Source organism: Chionomys nivalis, chromosome 9 (genome assembly GCF_950005125.1).
Source record: "Chionomys nivalis chromosome 9, mChiNiv1.1, whole genome shotgun sequence".
NCBI classification, from domain to species: domain Eukaryota; kingdom Metazoa; phylum Chordata; class Mammalia; order Rodentia; family Cricetidae; genus Chionomys; species Chionomys nivalis.
The window spans coordinates 13709485-13725735 of record NC_080094.1 but is presented as its reverse complement, the minus strand read 5'-3'; the positions used below and the strand labels follow the sequence as shown (position 1 = coordinate 13725735).

Sequence of the window (16251 nt, the reverse complement as noted above, 5' to 3'; positions counted from 1 at the left end):
GCCTAATCACTGGCCAGCGACTGGAGTCCGACTCCCAAAGTACCGGGCACCGGGTGCGGGGGAAGAGGGTTGTAGTCATGCAGACGATTTCTTGACCCTTTAATGGTCGGCGTCTTCCAATGGCCACCAATCTGCTACCGGTTTGTTAGTAAATGGTAGCTCTCCCCGCCAATCAGCTGTCCGACATAGACCCCGTCGTCCAATCGCGGCGCGTTACTGGGTGGCCTAGCGGTTGCGCAGAGGCAGAGCGCTCCGGGGCGCCCATTGGCTGGATCAAACCCAAGCGAGCCTGTGATTGGCTCTCGCTGCAGGAGAGTTAGGATTCAAACGCGGGCGGCGGCCCGGAGCCCCGCAGTTGCTCTTTCGTCTCCGCACTCCTGTTCAGCTGCCAGCGTCCTCGGGATGGCCTCGCAAAACCGCGACCCAGCTGCCGCCAGCGTCGCCGCCGTTCGCAAGGGAGCCGAGCCCAGCGGGGGTGCCGCCCGGGGCCCGGTGGGCAAGAGGTGAGTAGTGCGGAGCTTACCCCCGGGCCTCATCCCCGGTAGTCGGTGAGGCATGGGACACAAGAGGGGCACCAGGAACGCAGGAGATGAAAGGCTGGGGGCGCTGCCAGGCGGCTCTCAGAAGACGCCCTAGGAGCGCTGGGCTTAACATGCAACAGAAGGTTCACCCGGGTCCTCCTGTGGATGACGAGTGTGCCTTCGAAGAAGAGGCGAGGCCTCCATGACAGCTCCTCAAGGATAGTCGGGTGGCAGCAGCCATGCCCCAAGTGACCCCTACTTCTCTTTGCAGGCTACAACAGGAGCTGATGACCCTCATGGTGAGTGACGGCATTTTTTAAGATCAATTGGCCCGCCCTCCCATCCCCCACCCAATTATCAGTTACCTTTCCGTCTTCAGGTTCCTTGCTAATCCGTTGGGTGTAATTTACTCTCTTATGGGAAATCCTTTGAACACAGCAGCCAGCTTCCCCGAGTCATGAGTTTATCTGGGCTCATCCATGCCTACTTTCAGCCCCAGCTCTAACCTCACCCTCCCCACCCTTCTAGTCTCTTCAGACCTTGGAATTCTCTCTTCTGGTGGGCCTTTGCTGTATCCCCCTAAATATCAATTCACAGGTTCTAATGCCATATAATTCATTAATTTAAATTCCATGTGCTTCCTTGTTCCACTCCTTCTTCCTGTGATTTGACTCCAGCTGCTCTGTTTAGGGCCTGACTATAATGATATCAGGACAGGCACTCCCCCAGTGATCCCTTTGGCTATGTCTGAAAGTGTACTCTGGAATCCAGCAGTTGGGTGTCTTCTTCCCACAGATGTCTGGTGACAAAGGAATTTCCGCCTTCCCTGAATCAGACAACCTGTTCAAATGGGTAGGGACCATCCATGGAGCAGCCGGCACAGTAAGTGTAGTGTGAGACTTGGGGACACTTTGCTGAGTGTGACAGAGGAGGCAACTTCAGTCCCCTGAGCCTGTGGCCATGTTCTCTGAGTACAATGGGAAGGGGCTCTTTGGGCAGTGCCAGTTAGAGACCATGGTGAAGCGGGAGGCCACAACAAGCAGCTGCCCATTGCTGCAGATCTGGTTTTAAATCAGAAATTGGATCGGAGTCAAATCTGAATTTTTACTTTCTTTTATTTACTTTGCTGTTGGTTTTGGTTTTTGAGACAGGGTTTCCCCTGTCTTGGAACTAGCTCTGTAGACCAGGCTGGCCTTGAACTTACAGAGCTCCATCTGCCTCTACCTCCTGGGTGCTGGAATTAAAAGCGTGTGCCACCACCTCCTGGCAGAATTTTCACATTGACTAAGATACTAATTGCACCTCTCTGGTAGCCCTCGGGATGCCCTGTCTCAATCTTTTGACCAAAAGGTCACTGATATCCCCCCGGATAGGAAGAAAGCACCGGGAACCAATTTACCACATTCATTATCTGCTGGTCAGATTTCAGACTCAAAAGTCATGGCCTTATTTGGGGCTTGAATAGAATGTGGGGGTGAGGGGTGCCCAGGGGACTTACTTCACCCTTCTTTTTCCCCCAATGCCAGGTATATGAAGACCTGAGGTATAAACTCTCACTCGAGTTCCCCAGTGGCTACCCTTACAACGCACCCACGGTGAAGTTCCTCACGCCCTGCTACCACCCCAACGTAGACACCCAGGGCAACATCTGCCTGGACATCCTCAAGGATAAATGGTCTGCGCTATATGATGTCAGGACCATCTTGCTGTCTATCCAGAGCCTGCTAGGAGGTAACTTCTAAGACCACCCACTCCTGCACACCATGGTGGGAGTTTGCCAGAGCTCCCCTGAACCTGCCTCTTAACCCTTGACTGTTCTGACTCCATCCACAGAACCCAACATCGATAGCCCATTGAACACACACGCTGCTGAGCTCTGGAAAAACCCCACAGGTAGGTTCTTCTCCAGCCTTCAGAGGGACCCTGTGATGAGTTGCCCTGTTGCTTCCTCTACATTTGGGTAGAATGTGTCTCCTGACCCCGGGTGGTAGTGGTGCGTGCAGAAGAAGCAGGCAGAACTCAAAGGAGTTCAGTTCAACGCCAGCCTGGTCTACAAAGTGAGTTCCAGGACAGCCAGGACTACATGGAGAAGCCCTGTCTCCTGTACCTTTCCTGGACTCTGGAAGCAAGTCAATCAAGGAGCCAGCTAGATGGCAACAGTGTGGGGAGGGGTATCTACTGGGCAGGGAGAACACTCACCTGAGACCTGTTGTTCTCTTCCAGCATTTAAGAAGTACCTGCAAGAAACCTATTCAAAGCAGGTCTCCAGTCAAGAGCCCTGACACAAGATGTCCAGCTTCTCCTTGTGTTGTCTTTTTTCTTAGATGGTCTGTCCTCTCCTTGATTTCTACACTGTGCTGTTATTTTTGTTTTATTTGTCTTTTTAACTTAAGTCTGCTTAAGCCTTTACAATGTATATTAAATAAATACACGTTGATTGTTTTTATATAAGTTACCTCAGTCAGTGGTACTTGGGACAAGAGGGGAGCTAGCTTAACATCTGGGTTCTGGCCTGTTGGCTCCAGGGTTGGAAGCAGCTGATAGACAGTGGGGCTGAATGTAGGTTACTGGGGTGTGACCTTATGTGTCTGCATATAGTCTTCACTAATAAAGTGGGTGTCACGATAATGCTTGTTTGCCTGAAGGTATAGCTCCCTGGCAGAGAGCATGTTGAATACCTGTGAAATCCTGGGTTCACTTCCAGCCCCAGATTAATGTCCATTTCTGAGTTACAGCATGTACTGTGAATGTCAGGAACAGTGCCAGTTGGGTTACAGATGAGGCTAAGCCAGACCTTTAAGCTCAAGAATGTGTAGGAGAGGGAAGCACTAGACACCCACTTTCTAATATGTTATATGGGGGGCTCAGGTTACCCTACAGCAGGTCCGAGCTCTGGAAAAGAAAGACTGAGCTATGAACTCAGGTCCCCCACACATGGTTCCATGCCAGGGATTGGGGGGCACTTTCGCCTCCTGCTCCATCTCCATGAGGACCCTCCCCAAGTCGTCAGCTCTGCAAGCAGCTGGTTGTGCAGGCCTGTGGGAGGAGGGAGGCGAGGCAGAGGGACAGACCTGTCAGGAAGGTTCTAGCCAGCCCTGTTAACTACTGTTAGCCCATCCTCAGTCCTGAGCCCTTACAGCCACATGTGGAAAAGGAAAAATTGAATTGTCAGCTCAGAAGTTAGTGTTTCTCTTAAAATCCATGTCATGTGGGCAAACCCACTTGGGATCTTGTCAGGGTTGCATTTCTGGTGAGCCCCAGGTTACTTTTGCTGTGGGCTAGTTAACATATAAGGTGTTGAACAAAGGGTGTGGTTCGGTTGGTAGAGTGCCTGCCTATGGTGCATTAGACCCTGTGTTCAGTCCCCAGAAACACAGTAGCAGTCTGGTCTATATGGAGTTCTAAGGCAGAAGCATGTTATCAGGGCCCTATCTTATACACACCAAAAACAGGTATGAGTTCAGCACGATGAGACATGCCTACAATTCTAGCAAAGGAAAAAGGTGTGGTCCTGGAAACAGCACAGGTGCCACCTAGAACAGACTTAAGAGGATGCCTAAGAACAGGAGTGCTCAGACACCGTGTCGCCGTCGTGTCCCATGTGTGTCGTGCCCCCCCCCCCCCCAACACACACACACACTAAAGGCTCCAGATGAATGCTGGAGTGGCTGTATTCGTGTCTGCCTTGGAAGGGACGCGTGGTCCTTAAGGTGGTGGTTAGTCCTCTACGTGGTCAGCTGACCTACCCTGTCACAAGGACCCAGAGCTGTAACTAGTTAAGAACCAAATAAGGGGGCAGTGGTGGCACACGCCTTTAATCCCAGCACATGGGAGGCAAATGTGAGTCCGAGGCCAGCCTGGTCTACAGAGTTGAGCTCCAGGGCAGCCAGGGCTACACAGAAACCCTGTCTCAAAAAAATAAAGGACTTGGGCTCTGCTGCTGTACAGTGTAAAGTCCTACAGTGGGAAGAAAGGGAGGGTGTTTCTTGGGGTGCAAGCACTCCTGGGGTGTGCATACTGTGAAGAGTACAAGCTGCTAAAGTAGCTGGGTGTCTGCTCTCCCAGGGCTTGCCGCCATGGCAAAATGCCTGTTACACCAGAGAATCTAGGTTCGGTCCCCAGAACTGCAGGCATAAGGGGGAAGGGGCAGCTACTTGAGACTCATCTTGAAGACAACAAAAACTAAGCAGCCTTGGACACAGCAGTGATATGAGACTGAGCCCACACCCTTAATCCCAGCAGAGCCAGCCTGGTCTACAGAGAGAGTTCCTGGACAGCCAAGGCTGCACAGAGAAACCCTGTCTCAAAACCAAGAAAGAAAGGTGCTGTGGGACAATGGTCTTCTAACCTGTCACTTGTATTTTTAATAAAATGCTGATTGAAACCAGGTGGTGGTGGCTCATGCCTTTAATCCCAGCACTCAGGAGACAGAGGCAGGCAGATCTTTGTGAGTTGGAGGCCAGCCTGGTTTACAAGAGCTATTTCAGGACAGGCTCTAAAGCTACACAGGAAGCCTGTCTTGAAAAACCAAATAAATGAATAAAATAAAACGCTGATTGGCCAGTAGCCAGGCAGGAAGTATAGGTGGGGCAATGAGAATTCTGGGAAGAGGAAACAGTCTGCAGTGGTCACCCAGACTCAGAGGACACAAGATGTGACTGCCTCACTTAAAAAGGTATCAAGCCACGTTGCTAACACAGACAAGAATAATAGGTTGATATAAGATGTAAGAATTAATAAACTGGGTGGTGATGGCGCACACGCCTTTAATCCCACTCGGGAGGCAGAGGCAGGTGGATCTCTGAGTTCAAGGCCAACCTGGTCTATAAGAGCTAGTTCCAGGACAGGCTCCAAAAGCTCCAAAAAAACAAAAAAACAAAAAAAAAAGAAAGAAAACCTGAGCTACTAGGCCAATCAGTTTATAATTAATATAATCCTGTGTGATTCTCTGGGACTTAATGGCTGCAGGACAGGGCGGGACAGAAACCTCAGTCATCGGGAAGGAAAGAAAGACCCTCTTGGCTGCAGTTTAGAGCAAGGAAGATAATACCTTATCAAGAAGTAAGGTGGTGACTTGATAAGAGGGAACGGGCTACGGCAACAGCACATAGTAGGTACTGGATAAATATTGGCGGTTTCTAACACCAGCCCCGGAGCGGGCTGAAAGCAGAAGCTGGGAGGTATATAAGTGGAACAAGAGGGGAAGAGGAACCGGAAGCTGCTTGCCAGAAAGCCTGACAACCTGAGTTCAAACCCAGGTCGCTCAAAAGGAGAATGTCTCCCAAAAGCTGTCCTCCGACCTCTCTATGTACACATATAGCATAATACACACCCGCAAACACATGGGACATAAATGTAATTTTAAAAAAGTTTAAGTGGAGGCCGGGCGGTGGTGGCGCACGCCTTTAATCCCAGCACTCGGGAGGCAGAGGCAGGCGGATCTCTGTGAGTTCAAGACCAGCCTGGTCTACAAGAGCTAGTTCCAGGACAGGCTCCAAAAACCACAGAGAAACCCTGTCTCGAAAAACCAAAAAAAAAAAAAAAAAAGTTTAAGTGGAGGGGCTGGAGAGATGGCTCAGTGGTTAAGAGCACTTGTAGCTCTTGCAGAGAACCTGGGTTCGCTTCCTAGCACCCACATGGTGGATCCTAGCCATCTGTAACTCCAGTTTCTGGGGATTCAACGCCATCTTGTGTCCTCAGGTGCCAGGCAAAGGTGGTGCCAGACACACATGTAGGTGAAACATTCACACTCATAAATCTAAAAGAATAAAAATGTTTCCATGGGAGGAAGAAGACAGGACAGGGATGGAGAGGGTGGGTTGTAATCATGAATAAAATAACAGTAAAATTCAGGGTTTCAAGAATGGTGGCAGGGTGACTGGCATGGTAGCGCACACCTTTAATCCCAGCCTTTGGGAGGCAGACCGCTCACAGATCGCTGTGAGTTTGAGGCCAGCATGGTCTACAGAGTGAGTTCCAGGCTAGATAGGGCTACATAGAGAGATCCTGTCTCAAGAAAAAAGAAAAGAAAAAGAATGGCAGTAAGGGTGATCCTAATATTAGCAAAAGATACATATGCTCTATACAGTGGAATGGAGTAGAAACGTGGCTCAGTGGCCCTGCACTTGCCTAGCGTGCATCTGGGCCCCATCTCCAGAACCACGTAAGTGCCAACATTTATTAAGTGATGTTTGCTGTGTCAGGAGCTGTTCTACTTCATCCACGATTACTCCAGAACTCCTATCCCCCGTAAGTATTCGTTATCTTCGTTTCACAGATGAGGAAACAGAGACACAGAGAGATTGAATTTATCACAGGCAGTGAGGGTTCAAACCCAAGGTTAATTACTGCCCTCAATTAGTTCTGGCTTGGTACTAGCAATTGAGTGGTAGGGAAGGTTAATGGCGCTGTCTGAATCACTGGGGGCTGGGACGGTATCTGGTGGAGACGGTATCTGAGCCCGGACTTGTGGGTTGACAAATACGCCAGGTTCCTAAGAAAGGCACATCCTTCGGGATAGGATTTCACTTTAGCTAGGTCATGCCTTTGGCCCTTTGGAGCGCAATGGAGGGGGCTGAAGGGAGGGAGATGAGGGACCAAAGAAACGACGCTCTCTTCCAGCTTTGCGCCTGAACAAAGTAGTTCATGCAGCTGTCTGGGGTGGATGGAAAGATCCCTCCTCCTCAGGATGGACCTGCAGAGTGTGAACGTACTACACCTAAGACCCAAGAGTTTCCAAAAATGGTGAGGGAAAAGAAGCATTGCCCCCTCCCGGGTTCCAGCTTCCGCACACCTTCGCCCTGTCTCAGGCGCTTTTGCTCAACCGGTGGTCAGGTCACCCAGCGGCTCCCCTTCCTGCAGCGCCGGGCACAACTGCAGCCCACTTGCCGAGCTGCCCACGGCCAGCGCCTGCTGCGGATAGCTGGCCGCGAACCTGTAGAGCCTGTCGAGCACCGCCAAGCACTCCGCCGCCCGTGCCTCCGGCTCGCGTGACCCAGTTCCTTTTCATATACCGCCGATCCGGAGAACGCTCTGGGCGCCAAGCCAGTCAGGCAACCCCTAAGATCCCTTACCCTCAATCATTCCCCTGTCAGTCAGGCCAGCTTTGCAACGTCAGCTTTTATTCCTTCCAGTCACAAAGTCCGGAGGAGAGGCCCTTCCCTGGTGGGGCGGGGAAGGCAAGGGTGGAGTTGTCCACACCCAGGGGACCTGCGATCTGGGTGGAAGCGAAGGCCGGCTCCTTACTGAACGCCCTCCATCATCTTCAGGAACTCTGCGGAGAAAAAGAGGGAAGAGCTCAGGGGTACCTCTCCGGGGGCAGAGACCTGGCCTGGGCTCTCCACTCGCAGAGGGGCGCCTAGTTGCTCTAAGCGGCCGGAGCACCGTACCCGGCCTCAAGACAGTGGGAGGGAACTTAATCGGGCTACGCCCAGCCCCACCTACAAAGCTAAGAGCTCCCGCTGGCCCTCACCGTCGAAGTCAATGCGGCCATCATTGTTCTTATCTCCGTCCTTCATCAGGGATTCGATCTCCTCATCTGTCACGTGCTCCCCAGAAGCCCGGAAAATCTCAGCCAGCTCCTCAGCATCAATGTAGCCATCTGCGTTCCTTTGGGGGGAAATGGACAGAGCAGGACACAGGGAACCGGTGAATTGCTGGAGCCATGCCTGATGCCTCAGCTCACACCCTGACCCTGGCCAGCCTGCCCCTTCTCTTCGGCCAGCAGGCTCCATCTGCTCACAACCTCCGTGATCCCAGACCCCACACGCACCTGTCAAAGATGCGGAAACACTCGGCCAGCTCTTCTTCGCTCTTCCCTTTTGCGTCCTCTTTCATCTGGCGCACCATCATGACCAAGAACTCCTCAAAGTCGATGGTACCGCTGCCTGCGGGGAGCGGGCCGCACACTTAGCCCAGCATGCCCTGAGCCTCTCCCCACTGCCCCCAGCCCTGGAGGGCCCAGCTCACCATCCTCATCCACCTCCTCAATGATGGCATCCAGTTCCTCTTTGGTGGGTGTCTGCCCTAGCATCCTCATCACGGTGCCCAGCTCTTTAACGCTGATGTCCCCGCCACCATCAGCATCAAACATGTCAAAGGCAGCCTTGAACTCTACCAGGGGGAGAAGCGGAGAGGGATGAGTGAGGCCGGTTGGATTGTTCAGCCTCCCAACTATTCTCCTCTCCCCTGGTGGCACATTCTCACTCACCAGCGATCATCTCCTCGCTGAGGTAGGACCTGGCCTCGGCCTGTTGGTCCGTCTGGAGAAAACAAAGAGAATCAAGAGCGCAGAAGGGCAGAGTCTCACCTCAGTTTCATCCTCCTCAGCCCCGCTTGTTAGGAAGTGCCCTGGGCCCTCCAGAACTACTCCAAACCTACTGCAAGGCTCAGGTAGCCCTCAGTGCCCGCTGCCAGTGCTGAGGAGAGGGGACACAGACTACGCCCATAGTTTTCTCATTTATCCTCTGGAGCCGTGGAAAAGAGCCAAGCCAGGAAATCCCCCATCCCAGCAAGTCACACTTCCTGGGCCACCTTGCCGGGACAGTAAAAAATTTGGGGAAGGAGAGGGTTTGGGATATGGTAGCACCAGAGATTTTCTAGTTTCCCCTGTCTCCTAAAGCTGCTTGGTACTTGACAAGTGGCCATAAATACTTCTGAACTAAATGACGGAGGGCAGAGTCACAGGACACCTGCCGAGTGCTCAGAGGCTGAGCCCACAAGAAGACATGAGCAGCTTCGCCTCAGAGGCGAAGTTTCACACGTGGTCGTTGGAGTAGACCCCTCAGGCACTATGGGTAGACCCCCTCAGGCACTATGGATAGACACACTTCAGGCACTATGGGTAGACGCCTCAGGCACTATGGGTAGACACACCTCAGGCACTATGGGTAGACGCCTCAGGCACTATGGGTAGACCCCTCAGGCACTATGGGTAGACCCCCTCAGGCACTATGGCAAATGTGATGGGGTGGCCGTGCCTTGGTGTGGAAATAAGGAAATTTGGTTCTGTTTCAGGGTTTTGGTTTTGAGATAGTCTTGCAACGCAGCTCAGGTTGGCCTGGAACCAACCTGGCCTCAAGTTCTCCACTCTCCTGCCTCTGCCTTCTGAGTACTGGGTTTCCACATACATAAAATCACATGTGACCCTGAAAATAAGGTCTCTGTGGATTTTCCTAGGCCATAGTCAAGCCAGGGCAGCTAGGTCAGGGCTTTGGGGACTTGGTGATGAGGAAGGGGTGATTAACACCAAGGTGCTCTTCAGCCAGCTGGCCCAGATCCTCCTGCCCTCCTCCACCCCTTGGCCTGACCCAGGAGGATAGGCTATTTTTAGTTGGGCATGGGCAACGGCAGCTGGTCTCTGGAGTCCAATTACTCCTTCAAGTGAAGTGGGAAGGAGAAGAAAATGGCAGCCCCAGACTAGGCCCTCTCTGTGGATGGTCAGGGTCTGTAACTCTGGTCTGTCACCCACTCCTACTTCCCATCATCCTCAGGGTGCTCGCTTCGGCAGCACATATACTAAAATTGGAACGATACAGAGAAGATTAGCATGGCCCATCATCCTCAGGATTCTTAGAGGCCTGCACCTGAGCTGGCTATAGGCCCACAGACCTCCCATTGATGGCCCAAGGAACCCTTTCTTCTCTGGATGCCACAGGCTTAGCTGGGCCTAGGAAGCCAACTCAGCCTATGCCTTTCTGGGCCACCTTTGCCTGCCCTCAGGGTTCCTATCTCTCCTACGAAGCAGACAGGCTGAGACCCTTTCCACACAACCCTGGCTGTGGAATATCACCGTCTCAAGCCTCAGAAAGTGGCCAGGACGTCACAGCCTTGAGGATGAATTCCTGGAACAACCTTCCCAGGATGTCCCAACAGGACTTGGGTTCCAGCAACCCTCATCTTCCACCTTCAGACGTCCACTCTGCTGCCCACAGAACACCCAGTTCTGGGACTGAAAGAGACCCATAAGCAGCGATGTCCCCTCGTGTCCTTACCATGGTTGCTGGTTACAGGGGCTCCTCAGCTGTGGGTTGTCTCCTTTGCACTCCACCACCCAAAAGTGCCCCAGATCTCTCTACCCCCTAGGATTTGTAGGGGCATCCTCTCTTCCCTCCTCCCTGCTCCCCAGAACTGGATACCCTGACCAATCAGATCCAGGGGTCAGCAAGCCCCACCCCTCCCAGAGTTCTAACCCATTACCTAATTTAGCCAAGGGCCTTTGCAGGGAAATTGAAGCTTCTGAGCAGGTGGCAGCCTTGGCACCACATCCTCCTGGATTCTTAGGAGAAGGGCCTGCCCTGCTCATTGTCTTAGGGAGCTCCCTACCCCCGGTACATTTGCTCCGAGATGGGAGAGGATGTTCAGAATAGGGACAGCATGGTGGGAGTGGAATGGGAAGAACCCAGGCTTGAAGTCCCAAATTCAAGACACAGTCGTGCCTCTGAGCCGTATGACTGTGGGTGCATGGTGAGGCCCCTCAAAGTACACCTCCCTCCGAGACAGAAGTGGCAAATGTGAGCCAGGATGAACAAGTCACCGAGCTTGTACCATGGCCCAAGGGGGGAAGGATACCTAGAACGCCACTTACTAGGCTCCCACAATGTCTCCACACTATGCGGAACATCTCAGCTCCATGATCTCATCTGGTGTTCATCCTGTGAGGGGATAACTATTATTACCTCCATTTGGCTAGAGTGCTTTGTAAATCACACAGGCCTACAGAGGAATTCTTTTCCCCATTAGGAGGCCAGGTCTCACTGTCCCAGGATGGCCTTGAACTCCTTAAGTAGCTGAAGACAACCTTGACGTTCTAATCCTCCGGCCTCCACCTCCAGAGTGCTGGGATCTATAGGCATTTACCACTAAACCCTGCTTAAGTCCTTTGATTGACTTTGCAACTGAGTCTCCACTGTTAGCTGAGCTGGCCTCGACCTCCTGGGCTCAAGCAGTCCTCTTGTCTTCGTCTCCCTGGGACTGTAGGCACGCCTGATCTATCTATGATATACACAGCATAGGCAGTGCTGGGAATCCAAGCCGGGCCTTGTGCACGTTACAAAGCGCTCTACCAGCTGAGCTACATCCCCGTCCTTGGTGAGCTTTTCAAACTTATTTTTTTATGCATATGGGTGTTTTGTCAGCGTATATGTTTGTGCACTGTGTGCATGCCTGGTGCCCAAGGAGATCAGAAGAAGGCATTGGATCCCACAATTGGGAGCCACTATGTGAGTGCTGGGAACTGAACCAAGGTCCTCTGGGGCTCTTGACCACTGAACTCCAGCCTTGGCAATTCTTATCATTTAACCTTTACTGTGGAAAAGTTAGGACAAACAGACCTCAGGGACCCACCCAGAAGACGCACTTAGAGGAACTGGGCGGTGGTGGCACACATCTTTAACCCCAGCACTTGGGAGGCAGAGGCAGGCAGATCTCTGAGTTCAAGGCCAGTCTGGTCTACAAAGTGAGTTCCAGGACAGCTAGGGCTGTTAAACAGAGAAACCCTGTCTTGAAAAACAAACAAACAAAAAATGTGTACAACACAATGAGAGTGGGGCTTTGTTAGGAGGAGAAATGAGCAGTAAAAAAGAAAAAGGAGGCTTCTCTTAAGTTATGTTTATCCAGGGGTAGGGTATTTAGAAACCAGCTTTTGGTGAGGAAGATAGGTAGTTCTCTAAATAGCAAAGAGACAGAAGAGACAGCAAGTGGCTCTGTTCTAGACATCAAATATCTAGGACTTCCCTGCCTCTACAAAGCTAGGTTCTAAAGATTTATTTATTTATTATGTATGCAACATTCTGCCCCCATGTATGCCTGCATGCCAGAAGAGGACCACAGATCTCATTACAGATGGTTGTGAGCCACCATGTGGTTGCTGGGAATTGAACTCAGGACCTCTGGAAGAGCAGCCAGCACTCTTAACCACTGAGCCATCTCTCCAGCCCCAAAGCTAGGTTCTAGAGTCCTCTGTTTGCTGTGCCTTAGAGGGTCAGAGGCTGAAGCTTCGTTTTTTAATCTTTCTTTCTTTAATTATTACTTTTTTGGGATAGGGCCTCACGTAGCTCAGACTAGTTTCAAATCCACTACAAAGTTAAGGATGACCTTGAACTCCCCATCCTCCTGCCTCCACCCCCCAAATGCTGGGATTTTACATGTACGCCATCATGCCTAGTTTTACTTGATGTTGAGAGTTGAACGCAGAGCTTTGTGTGTGACAGACAAGCACTGTCCCCAGTGAACTTCCCCAGCACTGGAGGCTTCATTCCCATGAGCAAAAAGCTCATTTACCAATGAAGTTATTCAATTTGTATTTCTATTATGAAATCCCTGGGGTTTGGAATGTATATACATGAAATATTCATAAATACACATGTACTTATGAAAACGTGAAAGCAGGCAGCTAGCCCTTTCCTACAGTTCAGCTTATCCTCTGTAGAGTAAAAATGGGGCATAGAAGGGTCCAAAAGGAACACACCCTAAGAATCCGTAGGGTCCTGGCTGAGCGGTGAGGTAAGCAAGGCTCATGGACAGTTGCTAAATCAACAGAAAGAACATGGAGACAACTAAGTCTGGGGCCAAGGGATGGTGGACCAGACACCAAGGAAGGCAGATGGACAGTGGCAACTGGGCTCCACTCTTCCCTATATATAGACATTCCAAAGAAAGCTCAGAGGAGCCAGGCCAGGCTAAATAAGGCCTCCCTGTGCCAGGCAGAGGATCAAGGCATGGTACTCAGGGGAGTCCAACTTGGACAATGAACACTGAGATCACTTGTCTGCAACAGGGGGAAGGCAACCCTTAGCAACCACCCATCACCAACTCATTCCTGTGTTTGTTTGGTGAAACAATAAGAACCAAGGTCCCAAGTGCAGCCAAGCAAGATCTTAGCTGCCCCTATTCTCACTCACCTTCTCTTCTCATCTTGCTAATGCTCCACTCTGGCCAGGCTTCAGAACTGCCCCAAACACCACCCTCCATGATCGCATATGCTAGAAGCTCCCTGAGATCTTTCTCAGCTTTCAGATCACTTCCTCCTGTATTCCCTCTGCCATACACTCCTCTGTGACTCAAGGAAAGAAACAGCTTCCAAGCCTCTGGCCCCACACTTGAACCATGACACATGTGAGGCCTCACTGAGAGAATCATAATAAAAAACAAACAAACAAAAAAAAAAAAACAGTATGGTAGCTGTAATTTGGAGGTAGAGGTAGAAAATGGGGACTAGGGAGTTTAGCATCAGCCTTGGAGGCATCTCAGAAAAAAAGAGAAAAAGGATGATGGGAGATGGCTCTGTCTGTGAAGTCCTTGCCACACAAGCACCAGGACTTGCCGGGCGATGGTGGCGCACGCCTTTAATCCCAGCACTCGGGAGGCAGAGGCAGGCGGATCTCTGTGAGTTTGAGACCAGCCTGCTCTACAGAGCTAGTTCCAGGACAGGCTCCAAAGCCACAGAGAAACCCTGTCTCGAAAAACCAAAAAAAAAAAAAAAAAAGCACCAGGACTTGAGTTTAGATTCTCCTTAGCCACGTGAGACCATAAGCCCAGCAACGAAAGGGGTGATGGGGCCTGAATGAAAACTAGGAGATCCCTGATGTTCATTAGCCACCAGCCTGGCCATATGGGTGAGCTCCAGGCAACATTTGACTACACACACACACACACACACACGCATGAAAGCACTCATGCACGCGCACACGCACACATACACACAAAACCAGACAGAACACTCCCAACTTTGACACTATTTACATGAGAAATCTATCATGGAAGTGATGGACCACTTTTTGGAGGGGACAAAGGGGGATGTTCAACAAAGGGTTTCTCTGTGTAACAGTCCTAGCTGTCTTGGAACTTGCTTTGTAGACAAACGAGCCTGGCCTCAAACTCACAGACCTCCATCTGCCTCTGCCTCTGCCTCTCAAGTGCTGGGATTAAAGGCGTGTGCCACCACCGCCCAGCAATGGACCACTTTTTTAAAACTTTTGTATTTTATTTGTGCATACGCACACACACTCAAATGCCACACTGCACATGTGGTAGTCAGAGGGCAGAGATCGAGGGTGGGTTCTCTCCCTTCACATGTGGATCCCTGGAATTGAACTTGGGTTGCCACTTATTTGGGTGGAGGATCCTTTTTTTTTTTTTTAACAGATTCTCACTATATAGTTCAGGTTGCCCTCTAACTTTTGATTCTTCTGCCTCAGCCTCCCAAGTGCCACGCTTGCAGGTAATGTTGGCTTTCCTGCCTGACTGGACAGACCAGAATTCTTTCCATGATGTCATGAACACGCATTTTCTTTTCCCTTCATTTCTTTCTGTTGGTTTAGTTGCTTCTGCTGTTGTTTTGAGTTAGGCCTTGAACTCAGGATCCCCCTGCCTCAGCTTCTCAGGTGCTGGAATAACAGGTGTGCACGATCATGCCCGGCTGAACTCTGGCTGTGCATCCTGACCTGTGTGGCGTACACTACGGAAAAGTTAGTAGCCAGCCAGCAGGAGGAAAATGAGTGGAGAGCCTTTTTGTCCTCGCAGGCTGCCTGTGAGCAAGTGCAGAGCAATTAGAGCTTGAAGTCGCCAGCAAGCTGAAGTCCCAGATGTCACCCTGGCTGGCCCACTCCCTCTGTAGACCAGGCTGGCCTTGCACTAACAGAGACCACCTGTCTCTCTCCCAAGTTCTGGGATTAAATGTGTTCACCACCGTAAGTCCTGGTCTCTGGCCTCCATCTTTGGAGGCCCAGTCCCTGTGCCCGCCAAGCCTTGACCCCTCCCTGGAAGGAGGGTCAAGACAGCCCGCCCAAATCTTGACCACTCCCCCAGTTTATTTAAACTGCTTCCCCAGAAAGTTCCCTCATGGTCTCTTTTCTCTCCCCTGGTGGTTGTGTTTGCAGCTTCCCCTTGGGGCCACCCGAGAGTACAGGAGCCCCATTAAACCTGGATATTTTTAATTTGGCTTGTTGTGATTTGGCTTGATTGGGATTTTTGCATTGGCAGAGAGTTCGTGTTAGGAAAATTCCTAACAACCACCATACCTGTTTTTTTTTTTTTCTAAGATTTATTTTATTTTTAACTATACATACATGTGTGCCTGTGTTTGGTTTTTGTGCACCTGTGTGCAGATACCCTTGGAGGCCAGAAGGGGGCACTGGATCCCATGCAGTTACGAGATTATAAGGTCCCAGTTGTTGGCGCTGGAAACTGAATTCTGGTCCTCAGTGAAAACAGTACACTCTCTTAAGCACTTAGACACTTCTCCAGCCTCAGCCTTCATACTGAAAGTGAACCATTACTGTCCAATAGCTGCCTCCTCTGAGACCTACATGTGAGTGCGTGAAACACCTACAACTGGACACCACGAGTCCTAAAAACTGATATCTTTCTGTTCAACGAAGGCCAGGTTTTCCATTCAAAAGTATCTCCCCATCATTCTCCTGTGCCCTGAAAGGGGGTAGGAGATACTATCTGAGACACCTTGTTTTGAGACAGGTTCTATGTAGCTCTGGCCGGCCTGGAACTGGCTGTGTAGACCAGGTTGGCCTTGAACTCACAGAGATCTTCCTACCTCTGCTTCCTTGATGCTGGAATTAGAGCCACCAACACCACCACGCCTGGTCTTTGTTCTATTGTCTAGCTGCCAATTTCAAATCTGCCCTGCTAGACCTTGGGACAGGAAGCAGCAATCATTTTCTTGACTACTGTTACTCGGCAGTAAAAGATAAAACTGCAGTTCCCGGAGAGCTATATA

At 51.0% G+C, this 16251-nt stretch overlaps 2 protein-coding genes and 1 pseudogene across 2 annotated transcripts; 2 read left to right on the top strand and 1 right to left on the bottom strand.

The window, feature by feature from the left end:
• Nucleotides 1–327: 327 nt before the first annotated feature.
• Nucleotides 328–3088, top strand: Ube2c (ubiquitin conjugating enzyme E2 C). Its single transcript, XM_057781564.1, has 6 exons — nucleotides 328–503; nucleotides 793–820; nucleotides 1317–1403; nucleotides 2048–2252; nucleotides 2355–2414; nucleotides 2745–3088. Exons 1-6 carry the CDS (start codon nucleotides 403–405, stop codon nucleotides 2801–2803), a joined length of 540 nt encoding a protein of 179 aa, XP_057637547.1. The 5' UTR covers nucleotides 328–402; the 3' UTR covers nucleotides 2804–3088.
• A 4533-nt stretch (nucleotides 3089–7621) lies between these two features.
• Nucleotides 7622–10604, bottom strand: Tnnc2 (troponin C2, fast skeletal type). Its single transcript, XM_057781391.1, has 6 exons — nucleotides 10514–10604; nucleotides 8731–8782; nucleotides 8490–8633; nucleotides 8293–8407; nucleotides 7993–8129; nucleotides 7622–7794 (listed from the first exon to the last, which is right to left on the bottom strand). The coding sequence occupies exons 1-6, from the start codon at nucleotides 10514–10516 to the stop codon at nucleotides 7763–7765; spliced, it is 483 nt and encodes a 160-aa protein (XP_057637374.1). The 5' UTR covers nucleotides 10517–10604; the 3' UTR covers nucleotides 7622–7762.
• On the top strand, nucleotides 10014–10075 carry LOC130882155 (U6 spliceosomal RNA; annotated as a pseudogene).
• Nucleotides 10605–16251: the final 5647 nt, after the last annotated feature.